Raw genomic sequence first — 26,657 nt, 5'->3', positions numbered from 1 at the left:
GCTGATAGATTTTGGACATTTTTTTTTTTTTTTTTGCTTTTAAGACTAAAGCTCTATGACCATTTTTTGCATGCCTTGATTAGTTTTAAAAATCAATCTAACATTCAGCTATTTTAAATCTTTATTGCCAGTGAGATTCAAAAAACTTTTTTCTGCAGACTTCATAAGGAGGATTTTCTTATTGAGTCAACACTTTGATGTTTGTGACTGCCTGTATTTCTTTTGTGTATGGAATAGGAGAAACACTTTGTTGCTTCTCTAAAAAAATGATTAATTTTAGAATCACAGAGCCTAAAACAAGTTGAATAGGAGAAAGCATTCTTAAGAAATACTGTTGAGGTCATCTGCCTCAGGAACCCTTTGATGTGACTAATGCATTATTTTAAGTTATTTTTAAATCTCCGATAAGATTTGGAAAGAATTCAAGCTGTGGGTGGATATCCCACTGCAAAGGCAATCATTTGAGAAGTCTGTCTAGGGAATGAGAAAATTATTTTGTAAAACATTAAGAACTTTGAATGCCTTCATCCCTTTGTCATATGCTTAGGTGCTTTTACTATTTGAAATGGAAGGAAAAATCTGCTTCTACCTTAGAAGAGCTGTTCTTAATTTCAAGGGCATGCAAGTTTTAATACTATCTGGGGCGTATATTTTAGGGTAACAAAATAAAGGGGCAACAGGGAGAGAGTAATGAGTGGCTCCAAGCTATACCCTGTTGTTTCCTTCTCATTCATTTCTCTTCAGACCTGGAAACAGCCTCCAGCAAGGCTCATACTACTGAATGGCGCTTGCAACCTGTTGGGGGAAACTGAGGCAGCCAAAGCCCAGGGTCGCTGGCTGGCAGGAGAATGCTGTGGTCTGCTGTGCATTTTTCCTAATAAAAGCTAAGGCGTGCTATGTGCTAGGCACATTGATTCACAACAGTTCCATTAACATTTTACAAAAGCAAATACAGGCTTTAGAGAGTCATGCAACTTGTCTAAGGACATATTGCTAGGGAGAGAAAAGTTGGGATTAGAAGCCAGGCTGTCTGGCTGTAGAATCTGGGCCCTTAATACACCGGGTATAACCCCTGCTGCCCCACTTCACACGGACCAGATGTCTCCTTTCCCTCCCTTTGAGGGTGAGATTTTACTTAGAGCTGGAGTCAGAAACACAAACACCAGGAAAAGGCACACAAGTAATAAAGGTGAGGGATAAGTAAGATGATAAGAATTAGTAATAATAAAAATAACAAACATTTATTGAGTTTCCGTGTGACAGGCACTGTTCCAGGGGCTTCCCATGTTTTAATTCCCTTAATCCCTCCAAACAATCTCATGAGATAGACACTATTATGATGTCCATTTGACAGGAGAGGAAGCTAAGGTCAGAGAATTGAAAATTCTTGCTCAAGGTCGCACGTCCTGGAATGGAGCCCCCCCCCCTCCAGGAGACAGGCCGAGAGCCTGCAGTCTTCTCCCCCTGCTGCCTGGGAGGGTGGGACAAAGGGGCACTGGAGGGGGCCTGACTCCAGCAAAGGGGGCTATTGTTATTCAGCTCCAGGTGGCTGCCCTGCAGAAATGCATGCCCACTGGTAATATGGAATTTCACATGATATCTCCCAATATTTTAAAGTTAGCAATTAATTAAAAACAAAATACCTGAGCAGGCCAAACAAAACAAGCCTCTGGGCTGAATCTGGCCCACAGGCTTTGAGCCTGTGATCCAGTTACTGAGAGTGTGAGTTTTCATGACCTGAAAGGACACCTGAGCCCAGTGCCCAGTAACATCCACGTATTGGCTCCTGAGTGTAATTCAAATCTGTGTTGATGGAGAGCCCTGTGATGTGAGAGCTGGGACGTGCCCTGGTTCCTAGCAGAAGGCCTTTGTGAGTGGACACGGGCACTACCTCATCGCTGGCTGTCTGTATCTTACAGTCCCAGGGCCATTAGGCAGTAGTTCTACTTGTGCAGGATATTTAGATTAAGGACTACTGTTTTTACCTGATTTGCAGAAGTTTAGCACAGGTTTATCTGGTTCTGCGTATTCTACCACCTTTCTAATTCTGTTCGGTCTTAACGTGGGTCTGAATCATCTTGGCTGGCCTCTAAAGGGCTTGTGTCCCATTTGTATCTGTTGAACACTGTTTTCCCTGTATAGCTTTGGGAATATGAGCCACTAATAATGTATGCCATAGAATATCAAAATCCTATTTATCCATATAAACACAACTTGCTAAGCTCAGTGTGGCTGGATGCTGCCCAGACTGTTTTTCCCCTTAATATTTGACACTTGCTTACTTGCTCTGTGTTTTGTCGCCCACCATAATGAACAGGAGAGCCATAGGTTTTAAGCAAAAAGTTACTGGGCAACATGTTTAGAATTTCATTTCTTTTCTTTCATTGTTTCCCCTTCAAACGTTTAGATTTATACGGGGCCTGTACTCTAGGTTCTTGGGGAAATTGTTTAAGTGTTATATTAGTTTCTTAAGGCTGTTAAGAGAGCACCACGAACGGGGTGGCTTTATCACCAGAAATGTTCTCACTCAGCTCTGGAGGTTAGAAGTCCAGCCGTGGGCAGGGCCACGCCCCTCCGAAGGCTCTAGGGAAGAATTCGTCCTGGCCTCTTCCTAGCGGACAACCTTCGGTGTTCACTGGCTCGTCCCTTTATCCCTCCAATCTCTGCCTCTGTCATCAGTCATCACGTGGCCTTTTCCCTTGTGTGTCTCGGAATTCCAATCTCCCTCTCTTATAAAGACACCAGTCCCTGGATTTGGGGCCCACTCTAATCCAGTATGACCTCATCTTAACTAGGTTACATCTGCAAGGATCCTTTCAAATAAGGTCACATTCCCAGGGTCCTGGGAGATATGAATTTGAGGGTTACACTACTCAACCCAGTGCACGCACCTGTTAGTAACTTATACAAAAATAATAAGAATAGGTACAGAATAAAATTTTCAAAATTAATCATTATATAAGCCAACAATCATGGCAAGCTAGAAAGTATAATTTTACAGAATTTCATTACTTCACAGTGTGCACTTTGGAAATTAACTTCATTCCTTGTAATTTCTTCCTGCCTTCTCTACTCTCACTCTCGCCTTTGCCCCATTTTCTTCACTGACTTGTTGAAATTTCTCTTTTATCTGGTCATATTCTATGAATATGTGTTTATAAGACATTTGATACTTTTCCAGAACAAAGGATGGTAGAAATAAACCAATAAAATAACCACCATTAATTTGATGGTAGTGTTGAGATGTTAGCCTCCATTTGAGACCAAACTCATTATGAGATGCTTTCTAACATGATAAAATGCCAGTGTAGATCGCAGAGTGATGTCTCTAATTGCCTAGACCTTTCTACATCAGGTATCTGCATGAGTTATAACTCTTTATGAAGATAAAAAGGCTGCTGCAAGAAATCACCCCAGTGCTGTGAGGGCTGTCAGACTGGAGGGCATCTCAAATGAGATTAATGATGTCTGCCTTAATATGAAAAAAGATTTAGCATAGCCTAGATTATGGATTCTACAGAAACCTGCCAGCACTCATTTATTTGGAATAAATATTATTTTTAATTAAAGTCCTAAGGTGGGTTATTCCTGAACTAATGAGATCTACAGTGATTTCCTTTAGGAATTAATTTACTTTCTTAATTCTCAGTCATTTTGATGATTACAGCTCATTCAATCTTACTCATGGTAGTTAGCTTTATAGGACATGCCGATTTCTAGCTAAAGGCGCTAAATAACCCTGTATTTGTTTTTACACAGCGCTTTCATTTTCTAATTATATTTATCACTTAATCCAAATATTTTTATAGATTCGTCTGTCCAACTTACATGTATGTGGTGATTGGTTTTATAAAATAAGATCATTCACAAGAGTATAATTTTCATTCTAAGTGAACAGAGAATGTCAAATCAGAAAATTATAGCATTACTGTTTTTAACTTTTAGAAAAAATTGATTCTGGTTCTTTGCTAGGCATTAGGCTGAGTGTTTTATACATGTCAACTCTAATCCACAAAGGACCTCGGCAAGATAAGGATTACTGTTCCTGTGGCATAAAAGAACTATTGGATTATTCTCATAGGTTCTGAGGGCAAGGATTTTAGACAGGGAAATGAAGATGGCATGTCTCTAAGGGCCTCAGCTAGGGAGACTGTGGCTGGAGGAGTCTTCACTCACAGGCTGGTTATTGACTGGAACCTCGGTTGGGGCTGTCAGCCAACACCAACGTGCAGACTCTCCCTATTGCCTGGGTTTTCTTACAATGGGGCAGCCTGAGTAGTCATCTGATACGGCAGCCTAGGGCTCCAGGGGTGAGTGTCCCAAGAGAATTAGGCATAAACCTTTCCTGGGCTAGGCTTGGGAGTTATGATGAGCCACTTCTGATGCATTCTGTTGGTCACAAGCAAGTCACTAAGAATGTCCTAGATTCAAGAAAGGGGACATAGATCCCGCCTCTCAATGGGAGAAGTATCGAAGAATTTGCAGACATGTTTTAAGGCCATCACAATGGGTAACAAATACTCTACTTACATGTTGGAGTTGGGGTTCCTATATATGCCCCTTCCTGCCAGCTCACTTGGTTCACAGAAATATAAGCATACAGCAGGCAAATGCACCTCTATGATGAGTTGGGGCTTCTGCCCCTAATTTCTAGCTGATCTGCTACCTCAGCAAATTGGCAGACTCCTTTTCAACCTTTTCTTCCAGAGCCAGGGCAAGCCAGAATATTCCTGTCATTTACCTTTGGTGGTTTCTCTTGGCTTTTCAGGAGCAAGAGCAGGCTGAAAAAATTCAAAAGCACTGCTTCGCTCACATGAAATCATGCAATTGTTTAAATCAATCTTTAGTAAATTAAAATAGTTGTTGACAGAAAGACCCTGCTGGTGGAGACAGAAATCATTGATCAAAGGTTGGTTGACAAATGTAGAATTAGAATGGAATTGAGCATTTCCCATGTGCTAACAATATAAGATCAATGAAAGGTGATTTTTTTTTTAAAACTTTTAAAGGATAAAAAGTGGAATAAAGACATGGAAATTACTTAGATGGAAGAGAAGGTGATGAGGCGTCAAGTTAAATTGATGACTTGGTGCCTCCTTTCCCTTGGACCCTTACCCCAAGATATCGTACCATTATGACATAAAGACAAGCTGAAACATTCATGCCAGATCTCCCTAAATGTGATATATTCAGGGTCCAAGAACCACTCTCAACTGATTCGTATGGGCCTGGAATAGGGAGCTGAGGAGCAGTGGTGATTAGGATTCTCAGGGTCTAAATGTCACTTACTCCTCCGAAATGCTTGCACATACAGCTGTTGTTCCTGCTTAATACAACCTCATGAAAAGGGTGCTTGTATAGTAGTAGCCTCTGGAGAGCTGAGAAAGGGAATATGCCACCCAGCAGTATTCCATTAAATTGTCTTCAGAATTAATGAAAATTTGAATGGGTAGACAGATGTGCTATATAGCTAGGTTCCTTCAGGATTTTTCTTTATTTTTTAAAGGAAATATTATCTTATGATTCATAGTTATCATGATGTTTTCTGCTATGACGAGCTGAAATACTCCATTTCCCAATCTCTCTTGCAACAGGGGAATAGTATTTCACTAAGTTCTGGTCGATGAGGTATAGACTTCCAAGTACCCATTACCTTTAATGTCTGAGTCTTCTTGAAAGGAACTACAACCACAACAGCCAAGTGCCATCAGTAGATGAATGGATTAAAAAACTGTGATACATTTACACAATGAAATACAATGCAGCTGTAAAAAAGACTCTCTTACCCTTTGAGACGGCATGGAGGGACCTGGAGAGTGTTATGCTAAGGGAAATAAAGCAGTCAGAGAAAGACAAGTATCACATGATCTCACTTATATGTGTAATCTAATGAACAAAATAAACCGATGAACAAAAAAGATCCAGAGACATTGAAGCATGCAACAGACTGACAAATTTCAGAGGGAAGTAGGGGAGGACGGGAAGAGATTAACCAAAGAACTTTTATGCGTACATGCATAGCCCATGGACAGGCAATAGTGTGAGGAAGGACTGGGGAGGGAGCAGGAGTGGTGTGGAGGGGGTCAACGGGAAGGGGAAGGGGGACATCTGTAATACTTTCAACAAGAAAGATAAATTTTTAAAAAAGAAAAATCATCACAAAGACATTAAAAAAAAAAAAGGGAAGTACACCCGTCATGCTGCCTGGAAGGCGGGCATGTGGACTGTGAGCGTGATGGTTACAGCTTCAGCAGCCACAGTGTGCCATGCGGTGGAAGACACCTACTGTGGATGGTGGAACAAGAGCCTGGGTTCCTGGCATGTGAATCCCCCATGCCTGCCTTTAAAGGACTTTATCTTGAGAGATGAACATTTTTCTCATTTAAACCACTATTCATTGTTGCTGCTGTTGTCATTGTTTAGGAAAAACTAATTGGTATACTTAATTAATCCTAATTGATACACTGCCCCTGAAGATAATTTTATCAGCTTCTGTCCTAGAGGTAAACAGATGACATACTCAAAAGGTTGATGAAGACATTATATCCAGGGTTGTGAGCAGGGTTAAAGCAATCAGTCAGGGGCTAGTAGGTGCAGGAAACTGTTCCAGCCTCCAGGTCTGAAGGGGCAGAGGAAGGAGCTGCTACTTTAACATTCCGAGAGCTATATCCTGGGGAGGGGGGGGTAGCCTACAGGAGCTGTGGCCGTGGGAAACCAGCCACAATGGGCACATGGCCCAGCAGGGGTGCAGATACCCAATTCTCTCTCCTCCTTCCTTCGCTTCCCTGCCAGTGCCCCTGTCAGCTGAACCTGACCAGAAGCGGAGGACAAGGAGAGCTGGGGGTGCTGTTGGTGAAGGTCAGCCTCCTGGGGCGCTGCAGAGGGGAAGAGCAGAATGATTCTGAGGGGACGGTGGAGAGAACTGGCTACATACCATGCACCCTAAGTACAAAACGACTTTGTAGTTTTTAAGTGATGTGAAGAGACTGATACAATTTAATTTGCATGAAATCATCTATTGGAAAGTTTACTCACTGTTGCTGTTATTTACTAGTATACTTGTGAAAGGGTCATATCCTACGGCCCAGCCATTCCACCTTTAGGAATCTGCGCAGCCATTAAAAAGAGTAAAGCACCATTTGGGAAGGTATCCAAAGCACGCCTCCAGGGAAAGAAACTCATGGCTGACTGTTCCCGTGGTCTGAACAGAGAGCCCCTGTGTCACAGTCTCTGCGGAGATGCCTTTGTTTAAGCTGAAGGAAGGGCGGGGACCTGGTGGGGAGGGCAAAGCCGCAGCAGGACAGGGCGGGGCTTCTCCACGCAGATTGGTTGCAGATGAGGGATGTACCTTTCCTTCTGTGTTTTTAGTATTTTCCAATGAAAAAAAGTCCCAAATCACAAAAATATGGAAACCACCATGCAAGACGCTTAATTCTCGATGTAACTTTTATTTTGTGTATTCTTGTCAGGCTGCCTGTATTTACACAAGGCCAGCAAATGGGCAGATTTAATAAATTACGTGTGACTGTTTTGCTAGCTATCAAGTTTAAATTATATCATTTCTGGAAAATATATAAATGAATACAGAAAAAATGCTGAAGTAGTTAGCAGAAAGAGAATGTTTAGTAAAATGGTGGCCATTCATATTTGATTTAAAAATTGCACATCTGAACTGGAACCCAATATTCAAACCCCCTACAGACATTTAAATTATATTGATTTTTTTTAGCTCCAAAAATAAAAATACATCTCAAATCCATGATGCCTTTGTTAGTAAAAGAACAGATTTTTGTCACAGACTGTGGAAATTCTAACATGGGTTTTTCAAAAAATAAGAGAAAAAGCACAATATTTTTATAACTCTTTCAAAACTTTTTAAGGAAGGTCTCTATAAATGCCTTTCAAAGGGATTCAGAGGTTAATTAAACAATATCTCTTGGGAATCATATTGCAGTTACTGTAGCAAGATAAAAATACTTAGAAAGTGGAGGCTGAGCTAAGGACCCCAAATAGAAAATGAGTCTCTGGTATTTTGTAGGCTGTGGTGAATGCTAACCTATTTACCAATCACTTGTCACCTTCTCTTATTAATTATATGGAAGATGAATGAAGTCTCTGAGCACCTTTGCTGAAAATAGCCCACATGACCTCTGAAATACAAGTGTGGCTGTTGGTGAAAGAGTGTTAATATAAAGATGGTTTTCCCTTTGAAGGTTCAACTGTTTTTGATGGAACAACTATTAAGTAGTGCACAGCTTCCGATGCTAAATATGCTCTATGGTAGGCATATAAAAAATTTTTTAAATGAAGAATTTCAACATGGAGAAAAGTATATTTATTGGAGATTATAATTTTGGATGACTTTCCATTTCTACTTCAAATAATGGAGCAGCTGGTTTACAGCAGCTGATTCAGATATACTGCATTTTGAAAAAAGTATTTTCTCAAACTATTAATAAGTGAGTTATCATGAGTTCTCTTCTCGAGATCAATGAGACTTACTCCAGTAGAAAGAGGAAAGAGAAAAGCTGCAATGGGGCTAAGTAAATGATCCAGTTACAGAATTTGTTTTAAAAAATCGATCCAATCTTTAATATAGTAATTCAACCTATTGTGCTGATATTTGGAAAACATTTATTTCTCAAATATTTATGCTTTCAATTCTATTTTAAGTTTAGGACATAATTTTCATGGAACATGCACAGGTCGATAGACTGTAGTTAAGGACTTTAAGACATGGGATTTTAGCTGTTCATTTTTTAAAAGATTACAAAGGGAGTCTGTGGTATGCTAGGTTTTTTACACTGGGATTTGAGCCTGAGGACCATGTTACAGGATGCTAATATGAGAGGGTCAGTTCAGTTCATCATCCTGAGAACTGCAGCAGGATCATTTTGCCATTCCTTTTTGAGACCTAAAAATAAAATGGTACACTGTTGAGTTTAAAGTGTTGTCTTACAGTATTGGTAGCCTTTATTTCTTGAAAATTGACCTATAGTTTGCACAGAGAGCAATCCCAGGAGACAATAGGTGGACCCTGAGTGACCACATTCACATCATTTGAAGTTTTATCTATACAATAAAAAAAATTAGACCAGAAAGGAAGTTTGGGCAAGTATAGGACTAGAAAGATTCTTGCTTAAAGTCTCACCCCTGTTGTTAGTCCTTAATGCAATAGAGAAGGCACTACATACTCTATTTCTCCATGATATCCCAAGGCCTTCATCAGCTCAGAGACATTAGGAGATATAAATCAGAGAAATGAAACTAACTGGGTTATAAAACTCATCTATTTATTTTATATACATGTATATATATTTACATATATTTATTGTGGTAAAATACACATGAAATTTACCAACTTAACCATTTTTAAGTGTATAGTTCAGTGGTATTAAATACATTCACATTGTTGTGCAACTATCACCACCATTCATCCCATGACTGCTTCGTCTTGTGAAACTAAAGCCCATTAAACAGTAATTCTCCTTTTTATCCACTCCCCAGCCCCTGGCAACCACCTTTATACTTTCTGTCTTTATGATTTTGACTACTTACTCTAAGAACCTCATATAAGTGGAATCATAAAGTATCTGTCTTTTTGTAATTAGATTATTTCACTTGGCGTAATGTCCTAAAGGTTCATCCACATTGTAGCATATTGCAGGATTTCCTTCCTCTATCGGGCAGAATGGTATTTCATTGTATGCATATACCACATTTTACTTATCCATTCAACCATCCGTGGACACTTGGGTTAATTCTACGTTTTAGCTGTTGTGGATTATGCTGCCATGAACATGGGTATAGAAATATCTCTTCGAGACCCTGCTTTCAAGTATTTTGGGTATATGCCCAGGCACTTATTTATTTCTGCACTGGCTCCAAATAGCTTGAGTAATTTAAATAACTGACTGTTAAACAGACTGCCCATTTGAGATGAACAAATCCACTCTTCTTTCACTGAAAAATATTTATTGAAAGCCTTCTTTGTGTCAGACATGGTCTAGATTTTGGGGATATAATAATAGCAAAAATAACTTGGAAATATATTATGACAGAAGATTTTCTTTAATTTAGAAAACACTTCTCAAAAAAGAGCCGAATATATTGATCAATGTCTATGCCTCTGATGAAAGATGAAGATAATTTGAGAAGTGAGAAGGTATTCTTTCTTACCTCCACTTTCATTCCTGTTCTGCTGTTTATTCCTGTAAAGACTCAGATATTTCTTATCAAGATTTGTTTCTCCATTATTCCATAAGGGAGTCCCAAAGGATGGCATTTAAACATTTTCTAAATAATTCAAGCACTGTGTCAACTGAATAATGCCAAGAGCTGGTTTAAAATCACTTCTGTAATACTCACAAGGAATTCTGGGGTTGAGGAAGGGGGGAAGGAAAAACATGGGTATAAGAATTCTAGATCAGTTCATCCATAGTTTAGTGACCAAAAATATTCCATGTCTTGTTTCATTTCTAACTTTTGTTACTATCTTATTTGCTCACTCAAAGATTTTCACTTGATGCCCAAACCAAAGGAAATTTGTGGAAGGATCTAAACATAGGCAAGTGAACTGTGTCTTTTAGCTCCAAACCGATGCTTTATACAGCACACAAGAGAAAAACTAAGAGTATCAGTGGTCCATATGGCTATGCAAGGCCACACTGGCAGATGTAATTCTTAGAGGTATTGAAAGTGTCCTTTCAGTTGCCATTGCACATCTCGGCTAATGTCAAGCAGTGGGGATGCAAGACTGTTGATGCTGGTGGCCAAATGAAGGGTTAGCTTATCCAGCCGATGCTCCAAGAGGGAGGAATGGCTAGAGAATGACAGTGAGTGACCAGGAACCTAAACTTATGCCTGGATTTTTAATAAGATTGAGAGGGAAGGGTCACTTGGATCTTTTATGAAAGGGACCCTTCCCTGGGTTAGAGCTGCTGCAGTTCCCAGCCTCTAGAGCAGCGATCAGAAAGGTGGAAGTGAGTGGATGCGAGTTCCTGTGGCTCCAGAAGCTTTCCTATCCTTTCAAGTCTTTATTCAGTTGTGATTGCTCCAATTCAGCCGCCTTAATTTTATAACTCAGAGTAATTTCTCTCTTCTTCACAACAATGTCCTCTCCTCTGCCACTAAATTATTGTATCTCTTGTATCATATACATGCCAGGGCTTCACCGCTAAGCCTCTGTATACCCAACTGCCCCTACTGTGCCTGGCCCAAGCTAGGTATTAAAAAAAATGTTTAAAAAGGGGGTAAATCTGACCAAAGGAGACCTGGCATTCTTCAAGTCAGGTCACTAACTGTAGAGCAAGTAGGGTTTCTTGTGGTCTTGGCAGGAAGGGAGATCAGAGAAAGCTGGGGAGAGCTGGAATGGGGTCTATTGGCCAAGGTAGTTCAAATATAAAGGGAGTACACTGCACTGAAGTTGGGGTGTGGCCTTTTAAATCATTATCCATGCAACTATTTGTTCCATATTTCATTAAGATGGCTACCATGCCAAAATGTTAGATTGGCATAAATAGTAAACTTTTTCTATGAGTGGCTTTCTTTTAGGTTATTTTGCTGAAAAATCACAGTAGGTAAGTCCACTATTAGTATCCTCATTTCACACAGGCTACGATGCTGAAGTGTGTCTTGTCCTTATATCCTTCCATATCTTGTTCTCGTAACTAGGGAGTGTCACTCCATTTTCCCTGAGAATGTACTCACTTCAGAAATGAAAATCCAACTTGTATTATTAGTACTCATCATTTTACACAAAATCAACATTTCAAAAAATACTTTGAGGTCTCATGTAAGCCCAAATTGTTATCATCATTCAAGTGACATGAAAGGTATTGTTCTGTGTTACAGACTCATTACGTTAGGGCACTAAAGAAGGCCGGGATGCATCACCTGGCCTGAGCTTGATGACGTGTTTGACAGTATTCTATGAAGTCTTTCTCATTAAATTTGATTTGGGGTGTGTGGTAATATTGTAGTCTTCAATGGGAATGCAGGTAGACACAGTTAATGATACATTAAAATGAATCATATTGGAAATCAGAGAGAAGTCATTGAGCTCGTGAAGTGACTAAAGTTTAGTTAATTAAAAAGAACCGATTCTCTAGCTCTATGAAAAATTTAGCTTTAAAATACAAATCTATTGTAGTTCAAGCTTCTGTATTTGAGCTACTTGCCACAGAAGAACACTGGAGTTATACATAATTAGTGTAGATCACTATATTTTCACTATTTTATAGATGAGAAACATCAGTCATACTGAGAAAAACGCCTAATCCACGTTCTTCAGAGAATCACTAGTGGCCCCAATGACAACCCATATTCTTGCCAAGTATACTCTCCAGAAGGGTGATAGTAGATTTACTGTTTACAAGTCATGCAAAGAATAAAATACAAAATATTTCAGAAACTGTAATCCTTTTTTTTAAGTCTCTAAAAATTTACATACCTATATTAAAAACCATACAAACCTGAGTTCCTACGGGACACTTAGAGCTAAGAAAAGAACAATAGCGTCTATTTAGGACGTGAAAATATGTTTGTATGAAAACACATGTGTTATCAGCAGTCTCTTTTCCATACCTTTTGCAATTAAGTGGAAGCTCTTTATATTTTTCATTTTTAACAGGGATTAGAATTTTAGTAGTTTCAGAAATATAAAAAAGATACCATTAGGTGTCCTATAGACTGGTAATCCTATCCTCAAAACTTTTCATGTTTATCTTGTGTTCTGAGGTACAGTCTTCATAGAGGCTAAATCAGAGTGAGACCAGACAACAGAACAGAATAGGAAAGGGAAATATTTATGTCACCTGTTGAAAAGTAGTTTTGTAAGGCAAGGCCTGAAATCCGTGTCTCTGGCATGTTCAGTATGGAATGCATAGCTGATTTTCATTCAGCTACTGGAGAAAGGTATTCTACAAAATTAAAGTTAGCTGGCTTCCTCTACAGGAACAGCAGATGGCTAAGTAAGACTGAAGGGAGAGCTCTTACCTGTTTTCTCAGAAATGACTTCCGTATCACGGGTATTTGGCCAACTGGTTAGGTCTAGCTTGAGCATGTTTATTTCTAGAAGAATGAGCTGGGATCTGCTAACATGTTTAAAAGGAGCACTTAGTAAAATCTGATCTCTAAGCAGTAAATCATCGATTTATTTGATTTTCAAGAAATTTTTTCAATAAATATGTTATTCTTTAAATATTAACATGCTCATTCTGCTTAGATTGTTAAGAGTGCTTTTTATTGTGCCTAAAATTTCGCAGTAAGGTGAAATAAAATATTGAAAATGGTTTCATAAGACATGGAAGATGAAGTCTTTAAATGACAACCTAATATGTTAAAAATATACTTAGAAACACTACTGTGTGCTATTTATTTTAACATTGATATTTTTAGAATTCGCTTTATTAACAGTAGGGCATTTTCATGCATTCCTCAATTTTACACTAGTTTTAATATTCACAATGTTTAAGTTCAAATCAAGAAATATTCAAGCTGACATGAAAAATGAATACAATAGGATTACCTTTTTATATAATTGGGTCAATTCTTTTTCAGAGTAAAAAGTTAAATTGGGATTTAAAAACCTGTATTTCCAATGTTGCTGTTAATTCAACCATATGTATTATTTAGGCCACAGGACTGCCCATTAGCCTCTCTTGTCGAAGAGCAATTAATCTCTTGAACCACTTTTCCTCAGCATCAGCTTTCTCAATAAATAACTGAAATAAAAAAAGAAAAAAATGTTATCTTTTCTGCCAATCACTTGGGTTTGACCTTACATGATGTAAATCACTTTTATAAAATATATTTTTCAGCACAAGATTTGGATACTGTTTAACTCCTGATGACTTCTTAACTGAAGATCATCTATTTGGAATTAATAATGATCAGGTAATTTTGAAGTAAAAGAACTAATATCGATATCATTTGGTTAACAATTCCATACTGTATTTTGTGAAGTTCATTTCCTACAATCTTTCTGAGGGACCGAGTGAAATGACACCATTTCTCAGAAGACAGATACATCTGTGACATGCTCATAGTCAATGAACCATATAGAGCTGAGCTGGAATTAGATCTTTTAGTGCCTGATTAAAAACAAAACAAAACTCTTCTTTTTGCCTGTTTTTCTTAGCCATAGAAAGACTGCTTCCAGAAGTCAGGAAACGTGAGTTGGACATACTATATTCAAATACATGTAACAGCTCTAAGGACTGGGGGTCAGCTGCCTATTTTTAGCAAATCAGGACATATGAATCCATTTCCTTCAATGGTCTTCTTGTTGCCAAAAGAGTCTGAATTTCAGTCAACTAGACTTCAATAGACAGCCTTATGTTTAGGGATCTTACATTTGGATGAGCCAGAGAATTGTCATCTTGGTACTTGATAGCAGTAGGGATGCTACTTGGGTCTGTTTCCTTTTCATTACTGGGTAGTTCAGCAGCTATTGATGCTGCTCCTGATGCTGCAGTTGCGTGCTTCACCTCGCCAGGTTCCACTGACTGAAACATAAAACTCATATTATAAATTGTATCACAATATACAATCAGAATTTTCCTTTAATAATATTTCTGATTTTGAATAATAATTACTCAATAGTCTCCTTTGAGATGATACTAATCTCAAAAAGCTCCAGGTTATTAAATAATTATTCCTAAAACAAGCAAACCAATACAAAAACATTGGGAAAATATTTATCATTTCTTATGATCAGCATAATTTTCTTAAGAAATTGGTACTGTGAGTCTATCCTATTGAAAAAATGTATATTTCATATATGTAAATTCATAGGTTACTTTTTAAAATAACAGTCTTACTGAGATATAATTCACATATTACAAATCATGTAGCTTTTAGCACATCCAGAGAGTTTTGTAACCATCACCACAAGCAACTTAAACATTTTCATCACCCTCCGCCAACTCCATACCCGTTGGAAGCTACTGCTCCCCATCTCTCCCCAACCCTCCCATCCCTAGGCAACTGCTAATCTGTCTGTCCCTATGGATTGCCTATTCTGGACATTTCATATATAAGAAATCATACAATATGTGTGTTTTTGTGTGTTACTGGCTTCTTTCATTTAGCAAAATGTTTTCAAGGCTCATCCATGTTATATTACTTATAAGTACTTCATTCCATTTTATTGCTGAATAATACAGGCACTGCGTTAAGTGCTGGGGACAAAAAGACTTACAAATCATTGTTTCTGCCTGGAAAGAGCCAGCAGTGTGTGCTAACTCGGGGTTATTCCAATATTTCCTTCCCTAAGAAAGGAGAAAGCCAGGGAGTAACTGACTAGCAGCAAGGTTTCAGGGATAATACAAAATGGGTTAGATAAGAAGCTGAAATCAAAATTTTTTAAAAATCAAGGCAATTGGAAGATTAATTCAACTTTTAGATTTTTTTCTATACCTACTGGTTCTACACCTATTGTTTTTCAATTTTCATTTTCTCTTTGACTTGTCTACTTCTGAACACTCGCTTCTCCGAATGAAGGGCAAAACAGATTTCACTGTGCAAACCATCCAAAAATGAACATGCATGAATGAGTTAATCCTTTCCTAGAATAACTTATCTTAGAATTAGAAATCCATCTATTTAACCAGTACTTATTGAGTGCCACTAATTGCTGAGTACTGGGTAAATAGCTATGTTCCCTGTCCCAATTGGAGATTACATTTTCCTGATGGGACTGACAGACGGCTAACAAATAAATACCAAGATAAATACATAATCACAAATTGTAAGAAGTGACATAAAAACGTTTAAGAAATATCCATTCAATTTGATTTGGCAGTTTTAGTCTCATACTCTGGAGCCAATACTTTTCCCCCAGGTCTCAAACATTTCTATGCCTCTAACATAGTGGGCTTAGAAGACTCACAACCCTAATATAAATGATGTCATACTGACTCTCTATAAAACATAACAGTAAACCCAACATTCTTCAGAGGGAAAATGGGAAGTATTTTAATCCAGTGAGGTCCAGGATATCATTTTTTGGTATCTATGCTGCTGTGCAGAGCATATAAGAGTGTGCCATTCTGCATATTTGAGCCATTCTTTGTTAGGGCTTAGCTAGAAGACTGGCTGTCTGTGTGGAACTGCCTTGAAAAACTGTGGTGTGATGTTATTCTAGTTGCCAAAGGTATGGCAGAGGTAACATTTTATTCTAAAAACCAAGTAATCTCATTCTATTTTTACCTACACAGTACATATTTCTTTGAGAAGCTCTTATGCACACATAAGTGAAGTTCTCAGAAGTCTGAATCAGAACAAGGAAGTTATTATTTAACAATACATAATTAAAAATGTGTGAAAAAAAACATTAATTGTTTCTTGATTTGAGAAAAACTGTTAGAGAAAATTTGACTATTTAAAAACCCTCAATATGGCCACTATCAAACATCCGGCTTTGAGTAGTACTGCCACCCGGTGGTTCAGTTTGGAAAATATTGTTTTCAAATTGTACTTCCAAGTTAAAGGACAAATTACCCTCTTTAAACATAGGCAGATATCTGTCAGATATACCAATTTTAGAGCTGAATAACTGGTAATAAGATTATTACATACAGCAGTTTGAAAACAAGCTGCATCTTGTTCCTGAAGGTGATGATATAGCAGGAGCTATCTGATTATCTACTCACAAGAGAAACATGATTGCAGAGGGTGCAACTAGTTAAATCGATATGTGTTCAGATGACACAATGTCTAGCACGTCATTAGTAACAGCTACTTTTCTGGTAACAGCTCCCTAGCTTAATTAGTGGAATTAACACAGATAAAGAAAGACTCTACCAACAGAAGGGATGGCCAGTATAGAAAAGCCTTTTTCAGAGATACAAACTTTATACCAATGAGTGTAGAACTTTCCAGGAAAGAGATATGTTGAAACTTGGGTCATGGGTAATTTAGTCCTCAGGAGAGTCTTTGCTATGCATCAGGGATACCCCAGCATGTCTCCCTGTGATCTGGATGAAACAGTCTTCAAGATAATTTACCTCCCTGTGCTAAGTAATCTCCTAATAAATAATTCAGCTTCTTGGGCATCCTGAATTCCTACCTTATACTGCAGACACAGACATTTTAGAAACTAAAAAGGATATCACTTTCTAAACTAATAAATTGGTCCTCTGTTTTATATTACAGTCGAGTGTGAATTTATTCATTGTTGGCCCCTCACTGCTCTTCTGATCATTTTGAAATGCAGTGACTAACAAAAGTTCAGTGTTGGATGGCTAATCCTATTGTATATTCACCAAGGTAAATCCTTCTTCTGAGGCTTTTTAGCATATTCCCCTGTTGGTGCTACTTACCATATTTCAATGTATGCTTTCTTTATGCTACAACAGGGAAGGTGCATTGAGTTCACAATTATTAGAGACATTTGGTTAGTAGGAAAAATGGGCTCTGGAGTTGGATAAATTTAGTTTAGATGCTGCTTCTTGTCATTTACTAGCACTTTGACCACAGGTTAGAAAATTTGCTGAACTTTGGCTTCCTTAGCTATAAATATGGGATATTAGATAAATATATATGTTAAACCTCTGGTATAAATGGCAGCCGTTAAGTTAAAAAAGTGGGGCTAGGATACAACATTGTTTCACATCATTTGCTCTGTGCTTTAATGTTTCCAAAATGCTATGTTGAAACAAACTGGTCCAAAGCTGATGTCTGTACAGGAAACCAGCAAGTTTAAAGCTGTGTAAAGCTATGAAGTAATTTTTAACTATTTGCTAGTAATGCAATAGGTCACACCAAACCTCCAATGAGGAGAATATTAGGGTCTAGAAACCACAAAAAAAACCCCTGGCCCAACCAAAATGGGAATCCTTGTGCGTACACTTCCTCTTAAGGCCACAGACAAATACAGCCCTCAGTATTCAGTAACAGGAGGCGGGCGGGGCAGCAGGAAGAGGCGTAGCGAACAGCTGTCATTCTGGAGTGCTTCCTATAACTGTTCTATGTAAAGTATCTTGCTTATCTTTTAAAAAACCTCTGCCATGGGTATTATCCCCATTTGAAGATAAGAAAGCCAAGGTTTAATAAGTTTTCATAGCTTAAGGATGTAGAGCCAGTAAGTATATGGCAGAATCAGAAGAGTGTGGTTCCAAGTCTGTCTGACTCTACACTTCATGCTTTTGACCACTGACTCCCAATTGCTAAACCCAAGATGTCTGCAATTTGGTTTTGATTTTGAAGGAAATAAATAAAAATGTTGGTAAAATCTTTTAACTAAATATATTTCTAAATGCCTCAACTCACAGTGCTGAATTAATAATATTAAAAGGCAGTTTTTGCTTCTCTTTCGTACTTATCCACCCTAGAACTAGCTAATTCTAGGCTTTCCAGAATTGATTTTATTGCTTTCTATGATTATTGTGAAGAAAAGCCTGTTATAAACAAAGTTGAAATAGAAGATGGATTTCCTGCACATAGATTTAAAAAGTATCCTTATGAAATGGAGAGGCCCCTGTTCTGTCTTAGTTCTCTCAATTCCTAATGGTAGCATCTAAATTAGAAGTGCAAAAAAACCACAAATGGCTATATTGAAGGTGAGAGTAAATTCCAACTCAGCACTAAAAACTAAAGACAGAAACTTTAATAATAAAAATAATTAATAATAGTGTTCCCTTTGATCTGAGATCTACGTGAAATTCCTTTATATTTGTCCCACAGGAAGCCATTTGACTATATAGGGTTTTGTTGTAGATTTGGAAAAGAGAGTTTTTCTCTGGGACTTAGTTATTGTAAGATTAATAACCTATAGGGAAGTAATCTTTCTTTAAAACAAATCCTTATCTGAGGATATGTTCATTGATTTGAGATAGACAGATGATAGACAGAGAGACAGAGAGACAGAGAGACAGACAGACAGACAGACAGACAGACAGATAGATAGAAAGAAACATCGATGTGAGAGAGAAACATTGATCAGCTACTTCCCGCACGAACCCTGACTGGGGATGGAACCCCTAACCTAGGTATGTGCCCTGATCAGGAACCAACCCACAAACGCAACCTTTTGGTGTATGGGACGAAGTGCCAACCAACTGAGCCACTCAGCCAGGGAGGGAAGTCATCTTTAAAAACTTTTCTAGGGGATACAATGAGGTAAAAACATTACTAATCATGAATTCAAATATATAGATAGTATTACATTTATACATTTCAAAAGGCTTTTAAGGTGAAACCAGATGTCTAAGAATTTCTGTGTTTCTCAGCAAGAGGCCTGCTTACTGGTGACCATGGAGAATTGGGAAAAATAAGGGGCATATCAGAGAAATGTAATGGGGTAAAGAATTCGTACTTAAGATAGATTGAGCACCTACAGTAGACGTTTTCAAGCACTATGCTTAGTTTATTGAAAGCAGTTATTTAGATATCAAATAATGTACATGCAAGAGTATGTTATTTAAAAATAAGCATTAGATCAAGAACTATGCTAGTTATTTGATAATCATTATATTCAAACCTCAACAACTCTAAAATGTAGGATTTATTAACTCCATTTTATGAATTTTGAAACTGAGGCCCAAAGAGGTTGAGAGGCTTGCTCAAGATCACATATCACAGCAGGAAGCGTGGGAGTTAAGATTCAAACTCGGATCTCATTGAGTCCAAAAGCCCATGTTCTTTCCACTGTATCAAGTAGGCTTTTGATCAATTTCCTTGCTCACTGCCAATTTCACTAGTTATTGGAACTACTGCTAGTATTAGTATCTTTGAGGAAGGAATGAAATTAAAAATAGTTTTATTACAGTAGTAATTAGAACCAAACAGGAAAAAGTTGTTTAGGAGAAAAACCAGTGAGTGAATAACTATAGAGGAATAAGTATTTCCACTGAAAGAAAATACTAATTTATCTTACGCAAGTTATGGGAGAACTGGGAAGTCTGGATGAACGTCACAAAAGAAAGATTAGGAAAGTAAATTTTTAAAATAAATTAAAGCAGGACATATAAATGACCTTTTAATATGTAAGAGGAAAAAACTGTAATTAAATAAATTTTAAATGTAAGAGTAAAATATTAAATAAAATGGACAACTATCTTTATAAATGTCCATTTCACAACTCCATGTTTTAGGAGTTGGGGAGGCAAACTACAAAAAGTTCACGTGAAATCAAAAGGACAAGGCGGGGAGCATGGACTAACCAAGGCTGTATAATGCTGTGTGCCCTGTATGCAGCGCATACTCAATTCATGTCTCCAGACTGAAGTATTTTTTGAAGTATATGGTAATTGAAAAGATGTTCATTTCACTAGTAGCAAAAGAAGTGCTAATGGAAATAGAAAAGGTCAATTTTATCCTATCAGGCCAGTAAACATGAAAAAGTCTGAAAGGACTTTTTGTCACCCAGGGTGTGGGAGGCAGACATTCTTTGCACTTCTGGGTGGCATTTGAATTGTACAGCTTTTCTGGAGGCTGACTTTGGGAACACTTATGAAAATAAATAATATTAATCATTAACAAGTAACTAATCTTGAAAAATTTATCTTAAGATGATAATAATGGATATTTGCAAACATGTAACACCTCCAAACTGACAACTACTTAACACCTACAAAGTTACAACTCCTTAAATATCTAATGTTAGAGAAAAAAAAATATGATTGACACATCCACCAGTGGAATATTATACAGTCATTAATATATTTATAGATGTAGAATATTTTTGAGTAATTGATAACTATACCATGTTTTTGTTATATGCAGATTACTAAAGATAACATGTATTTAATAGTAGAAAGACTTTTCCTACCAAAGGAACATATATTCCTTAATTATGATTGAAAACACAAAATATTCAACAGAAATAAAATGCTAATCAAAGCCCCTTTTACTAGAGTTGAATAAGTTATATCCATCTGGGCAAGAGTGTACATAGATCTATGTTACTATATATGAAGATATATAATTTCACTGTTAAAGCCTTTTTCTAACTTTTCTCTAGCAATGTCAATTCAAAAAGTAGATATATACACTTGAAAAGAAAACCATGTATTATGTTCATGAAATGCATATTGTTATAGAACTGTTGTGTTGACATTTTGTCTTTTCAGTGAATTTTAAAATAAAAATGGCATCAGACACATTTTTACAGTACATTTTTTGACAAGTTAAACTTAAACTGATTCTCACTGGTTCATTCTCTCTCTCTCAATAACATGCTGACACTCTCGCACCCTACTTCATCTATCTATTAGAAGAAGCACTTACATTTAAGTGAAATCCATTAATAAAGCATCTCTTCAGTTGGAATCTAAAGGCTTATTCATAACGCCTGGATGAAAACTTACCTTTTTGACTTCTTTACTTGATCTGAATGTCTGCTGAACAAAAGAATCACTTTCAATGGCTTCAATTTCTTTTACTCTTTTTACTTGTTCTACCAGGGTGGTTTGCTCTAAAAAAGAAAGGGGGGGTATAATGTCGGTGTATTTTGGCATATAAGCTTGTTAATGACACTCTACCTAAGTGGTGTTCTTTCTTTCTGTGAAGTAATTTGGACTTACAAAATTTAACTGGATGAAAAGAAAAACTTAACTGGATGAAAAGCTAGAGTTATAGTTAAGCTATAGCAAGAAACTTTTCTTCCCCTAAGATCCTCAAATATTACGTTCCTACACACTAAGACTCTCACCCTAAAACCTAAAACATTGCTGAGAAGGCTCTGCTATAATGATCTAAGCTAATCTGAGCTAATCCAGTGGGAGAAGTTTAAAAAAACAAGCAAAAACCCCTACCCCCTCTATTCTGAAAATACATATAAACGGAATAAGAACGTTAAATCCACCTGTACCCATCACTCAGCTTCTATAATCATTATCTTTCTGTTACTCTTAATCTATCTATCCATCACCACTCCAGTTCTTTTTTGGGTAGACCTGGAATATTTCAAAGTAAATCCCAGATTTCATCGCATGTTACCCCTAAGCATTTCAGTAGGCATCTCAGATAGGGCTTAAGAAAAAATAACAAACAGCAACATAACTAAAATACCATCTTCACATCCAACAAAATTATCAACAATTCCCTTAATATCACATTATACAGTCCACAGATTGTCCAGAAATATGTCTTTTTACACTTGTAAAAAGTGGCTTGTTTGAAACAGGATCCAAACAAGTTCTACACATTCCACTTGGTTAATAAGTATCTTAAATCCCTGTTAATCACTTTCAGTCCACTGTCCTACCTTTCATTGCCATGTACTTATTGAAGAAACTGGATAACTTATCCTTTAAAAATTTCCATGCTCTGGATTTGGCTAATTTTTATTCTCATGGTATCATTTAACATGTTCCTCTATCCTTCATAGTTTGTGTGAACCAGCAGTGAGATCGGGAGGCTTGGTAAGATTCCGTTTCACTCTCTTTTGATCAAGAACCCGTCACAGGTGGTGCTGTGTAATTCCTATAAAGTCCCATCAGGATGTGCTTGTCCCACGTTCAGTGAGGTTAAGATGGAGCAGGAGGTCCCAGGTGATGGCAGCCTGACCCTTCTATTACAAAGTTCTCCATCAACCTTTCACTTACAGATTTTAGCAGATATTCATGTTTATTGCTTAGATTTATCATTTCATTAGAGGTTGCAAAGTGGTGAGTTTCTAATTCTATTATTAGTTTAAAGTTTCTTTATGTTTCTTTTTAATCTTAGAATTTATCCCACTGATGAGCTGTCAAAACACTATGCATTAAAGTCACTTGAAATAACTCTCCATGTGATCATGCTATAATGTGATATACAGTTAGGTTAATTTGTTTCAGTTCATTTTTGATTTTTAGGTTTGGCTTTGTTTTACTGTCCTTGTGGTTAATATTTGTTTTTTAACTGCATAAAACACATGGTTCTAAAGTAAAAATGTAAAACATCATTCAGAGAAGTGTAGGTTTCCTTTCTGTGCCCATTCCCCTAATTCTCCCTTCAATCCACAGGCAATTGTTTTTATTAGGTTTTGGTTGTTACCCTTCCATTGTTTATTTCTGAAACTATAAGTATACATATTCTCTTCTTCCTTACACAAAATAGCACACGACACATTCCTATGTATATTACTTCTTTCACTGAACACTACGTCTTCACTATCACACCACAGCAGCACAGAGACAGCCTCATTCTCTTTTATAACTGTATTAATCTATTTAAGGATTTATGATAACTTTTCCCACCAGTGCCCCATTGATGGTCATTTGAGTTGTTTACAGTCTTTCGCTTTTACAATTAGTGCTTTAATAAACAGCCATGTGCATGTGTCATTTCAGATATATTTTTTTTCACATGCTAGCTGGGCAGGAAAAATGCAATATTATGGTTCACATCCCTGCTGTTTAAACTCTTGTTCTAAGCTAATATAAATATATAGTGAAATCAGAAGCTACGGTATAATCAGCTAAGGCACCTAAAGATGTTGCAGTTTTAGACTGTGGATAATAGCTGGATTTACTTTCTAAAAAACAAATGTAATAACTGGTAACTAGAACGTGGAATTGTTTATATAGTTGGTATGAATGCCTAGCATACAAAGTATCTTACATCAAAGTAATACTTACATCCCAGAGATCTAGGCTGAAATGTTATAGAAAGTATAGAAATGGTTATGTTAAATGTTATAGAAAGTATGAAAACAATTTGGTTTCATTAGTTCAAATATAATTATATAGTCTCATGCAAGCTCCAGTTTCTTTAAGGCAAAGATAGTGCTTCCAAAGGTGTGTCCCTGACAACTGAGAAGAGTATTTTCTCATGTGAGAAGTCATGCATGGAATGTTTGGACATGACAGCCGCCAGAGCCAGCACTCCCATCTTTGGAAGAATATATTTTCCTCATAAAAGCAAGCACTGTTAGAGTATCATGGAAGAGCTAATAGCTCCACATGCTTCAGAATAAAAGCTCCTGTGGATTTTAATTATGCAATGTACTAATTTGGCATGTGAAATGAGATGAGTCTTTGCTCAGATAATTTATTAATATTAACACATCCCATACCAGTGGATAACATTTTTATTAGTGTTAATATAGCAGAGAAAGATTATAATGTACACCAGTTCACATGATTCAACTTTAATTTGTCAATATGAGAACAATTTGTTTGTATAGGTCTTAATTAGCTCACTATTATTTCACAATCACTAATTCCCAAGTGGAGTCAAATATTTCTGACTTCAGGATGATGTCTCATATGTATCAACTGTTTGACCCTCTGGAATTTTTCTTTAACATGCTCTCATTTGGATTTACAAAGCACATCATTAGTATTAAATGTCAGAGGTAAGCTCACAAACAGTATTTGATGTATAAAACTTACAGTGTTCGTAGCTTTAAATATGGACATACAACCAGCCAGTGTGTTTAACAAAGTAGCAGTGAAGAAATTATAAAGAAAGGAAGGAGAAAGATGAGAGAAAAACAGAACATTATCTTTGTGTATTTTAGCGATCATCCAGGACTAACAAAGTGACAGGGCAGATAGGGGAAAGCCAGTTTGCCTGCCTTACAATCTGAAAATAAATCAACATAGCTTTTACCTTTCAATGTGGGAACCGTTTTACTGGTGACATTTAAATGAAAGAGTATGATATTTAAATTAAAGAGTAAAGGTGATATTTAAATTAAAATTTGAGAGATTGGTGGGAGATTTACATTTTCAGCCTTATAATAGCTCTGCTCCACACTGTCTGAAAACAACAGGCATAAAAACATTTTAAATTTTTTCATACTCAAAATCCTAATATCAGTGTCCACAAATGTATGTCTTGAATATAAGCCTGTCACTTTGGGAAGCAGAATAAAACACATCAACAATACAGACTAAACTGTTTCGAATTCAGGTTAAGTTATACATGCCAATTTGTCATTTAAAAATTTGGTACCAATTTTAAGACTGAGAAAATGTGAATGAAAACTAGCCATTGTTTATATAGTTGGTATGAATGCCTAGCATACAAAGTATCTTGCGTTCATCAACCATGAAATAAAAATAAAAGTGACAAAGTTACTGGGATAATTAAAATTATAGGATTTAAAAAATATTAAAGTGGTAAACATGAAGGAAACTCTAGCACTTGATGCTTTTGGATGAACATACTACTGGTAAATATAATGACTTCCATAGGTTGTGTGTAAGATGTCAGTAGAAGGGAGGCAAATTTCATAGTAGTAAAATAAAAAATAACGGAATCAGAAAGCTAAGTCACTACAGATTAAAACAATCAATACTAACTCATTGCATGGAAAATCATTTTGCTCCTTTTGTGATGAAAAATTAAAATAAGAAAATTTTTTAGTTACTGCTGATGTTATATTCTAAAAATTAGGCTCACCTGCTACATCAAGTTATATATTTTACAATTTCACAGGGTAAAACATTTACAAAATTTTCTTTTAAAATATTATCAGATGGTACACAAATTGAAAATTAGTAGAGATGACAAAGTCCAATATAAACCTTTTACTTGAAAAGACAAAATTTTAATCTGCACAGCGTTTATAGATGATAAACATAAACTGACCTCTATATGGCAGCAATGTGCGGCTGCACACAGCAGATGGCACTATTACCCAAGACGAAATCATGGAATAAAAGAATGGGAGTTTCATGACAGGTATCTTACACATGAAAATCTCATCTTCAACGGACTCCTTTTGAATATTAATATTTTATGAATTTACCCAAAGTTAAAATGCATTTTATGTTATACAGAGTTTGGGTTGGTTGGCCTCATAGTTATTGAGTTACTTATGCTACTTTACTCTTCCAGGAAAAAAAGCATTTATATACTAATAGTACTGCTACAAATCCATGAATAAAACAAAAGGTTATCTTATCTCCAGTTTAAATTGACTCAAAATTTCGTCAAGAATGCAAATATCCATGAAACTCCTTTTATGAGTACAATATAGACACTGAAAACAAAATGTGCAGGTACTGACATGTGAGGCATTCTCATGTGCTTTACAACAATGAAAAAAAGCAAACAGCAGCAAACTGGCTAGTCAACAAATAAGTAAATAAACAAGTCAAAATCTGTAAACAAAACATCGCATGAAACTTACGTGAAATTCTAAAGTTATGAGCACATATTTTAACAAAAGACAGCCACTGCTTTCCCTTTGAAAACAAAGCATACAAAGCACATATTAGAAATCCACCAACCCAACGTTTTAAGGTTGGGTTCATAAGTCCCATATCCCTGGCATAAATTTTCTGAACTGATATCCACAGATAATTTGAAAGATGAGAAAACTTCTCAAGTAGAATGTGGCTTGTTTATTTAGTCTTCTGGAAGCTTATGATGAGACTCCTGAAGTGTCTCTAACAACAACTTCCCTTGGATGGACTCCAAGGCAGACTCATCTTACATTAAACTGCTTTCCATAACAAATTCAGTTACAGGAATAACTTTAATGTGAGTGTGCCCATGAAGAATTTCTGATAAATAGTTTAGTAAGTGCAAGTGAATTGGGTATCAGGCTAGGATTTATCAAAAACAAAATCCACACAGAATACCTCTCAACTTTCTGAATCCTTCCTGTCATTTAAGGCCATGCCTAACACCTCCTTTTGGTGATGCGTCCTTTGCCACCTGTGAGAAAAGGGGTCTCTTCCGTGATTCGTTTGGCTCTCCCCATATCTTGCCTTGCA

At 36.8% G+C, this 26,657-nt stretch overlaps 1 protein-coding gene across 5 annotated transcripts in view; it reads right to left on the bottom strand.

The window, feature by feature from the left end:
* Positions 1 to 9,279: 9,279 nt before the first annotated feature.
* Positions 9,280 to 26,657, bottom strand: part of RSRC1 (arginine and serine rich coiled-coil 1) — a 288,784-nt gene continuing 271,406 nt past the window's right edge. For all 5 annotated transcript variants that reach the window (XM_081139155.1, XM_081139156.1, XM_081139153.1 and 2 more), the window contains 3 exons: positions 21,312 to 21,418; positions 14,355 to 14,507; positions 9,280 to 13,724 (listed from right to left, as the gene is read on the bottom strand). In XM_081139155.1, the coding sequence (XP_080995281.1) occupies positions 13,632 to 13,724; positions 14,355 to 14,507; positions 21,312 to 21,418 (353 nt within the window). In that variant the 3' untranslated portion in view covers positions 9,280 to 13,631. The remainder of the gene's footprint in view (positions 13,725 to 14,354; positions 14,508 to 21,311; positions 21,419 to 26,657) is intronic.

Source organism: Miniopterus schreibersii (genome assembly GCF_964146895.1).
Source record: "Miniopterus schreibersii genome assembly, chromosome: 5".
Classification (NCBI taxonomy): domain Eukaryota; kingdom Metazoa; phylum Chordata; class Mammalia; order Chiroptera; family Miniopteridae; genus Miniopterus; species Miniopterus schreibersii.
This window is presented reverse-complemented; position numbering and strand designations above follow the sequence as displayed.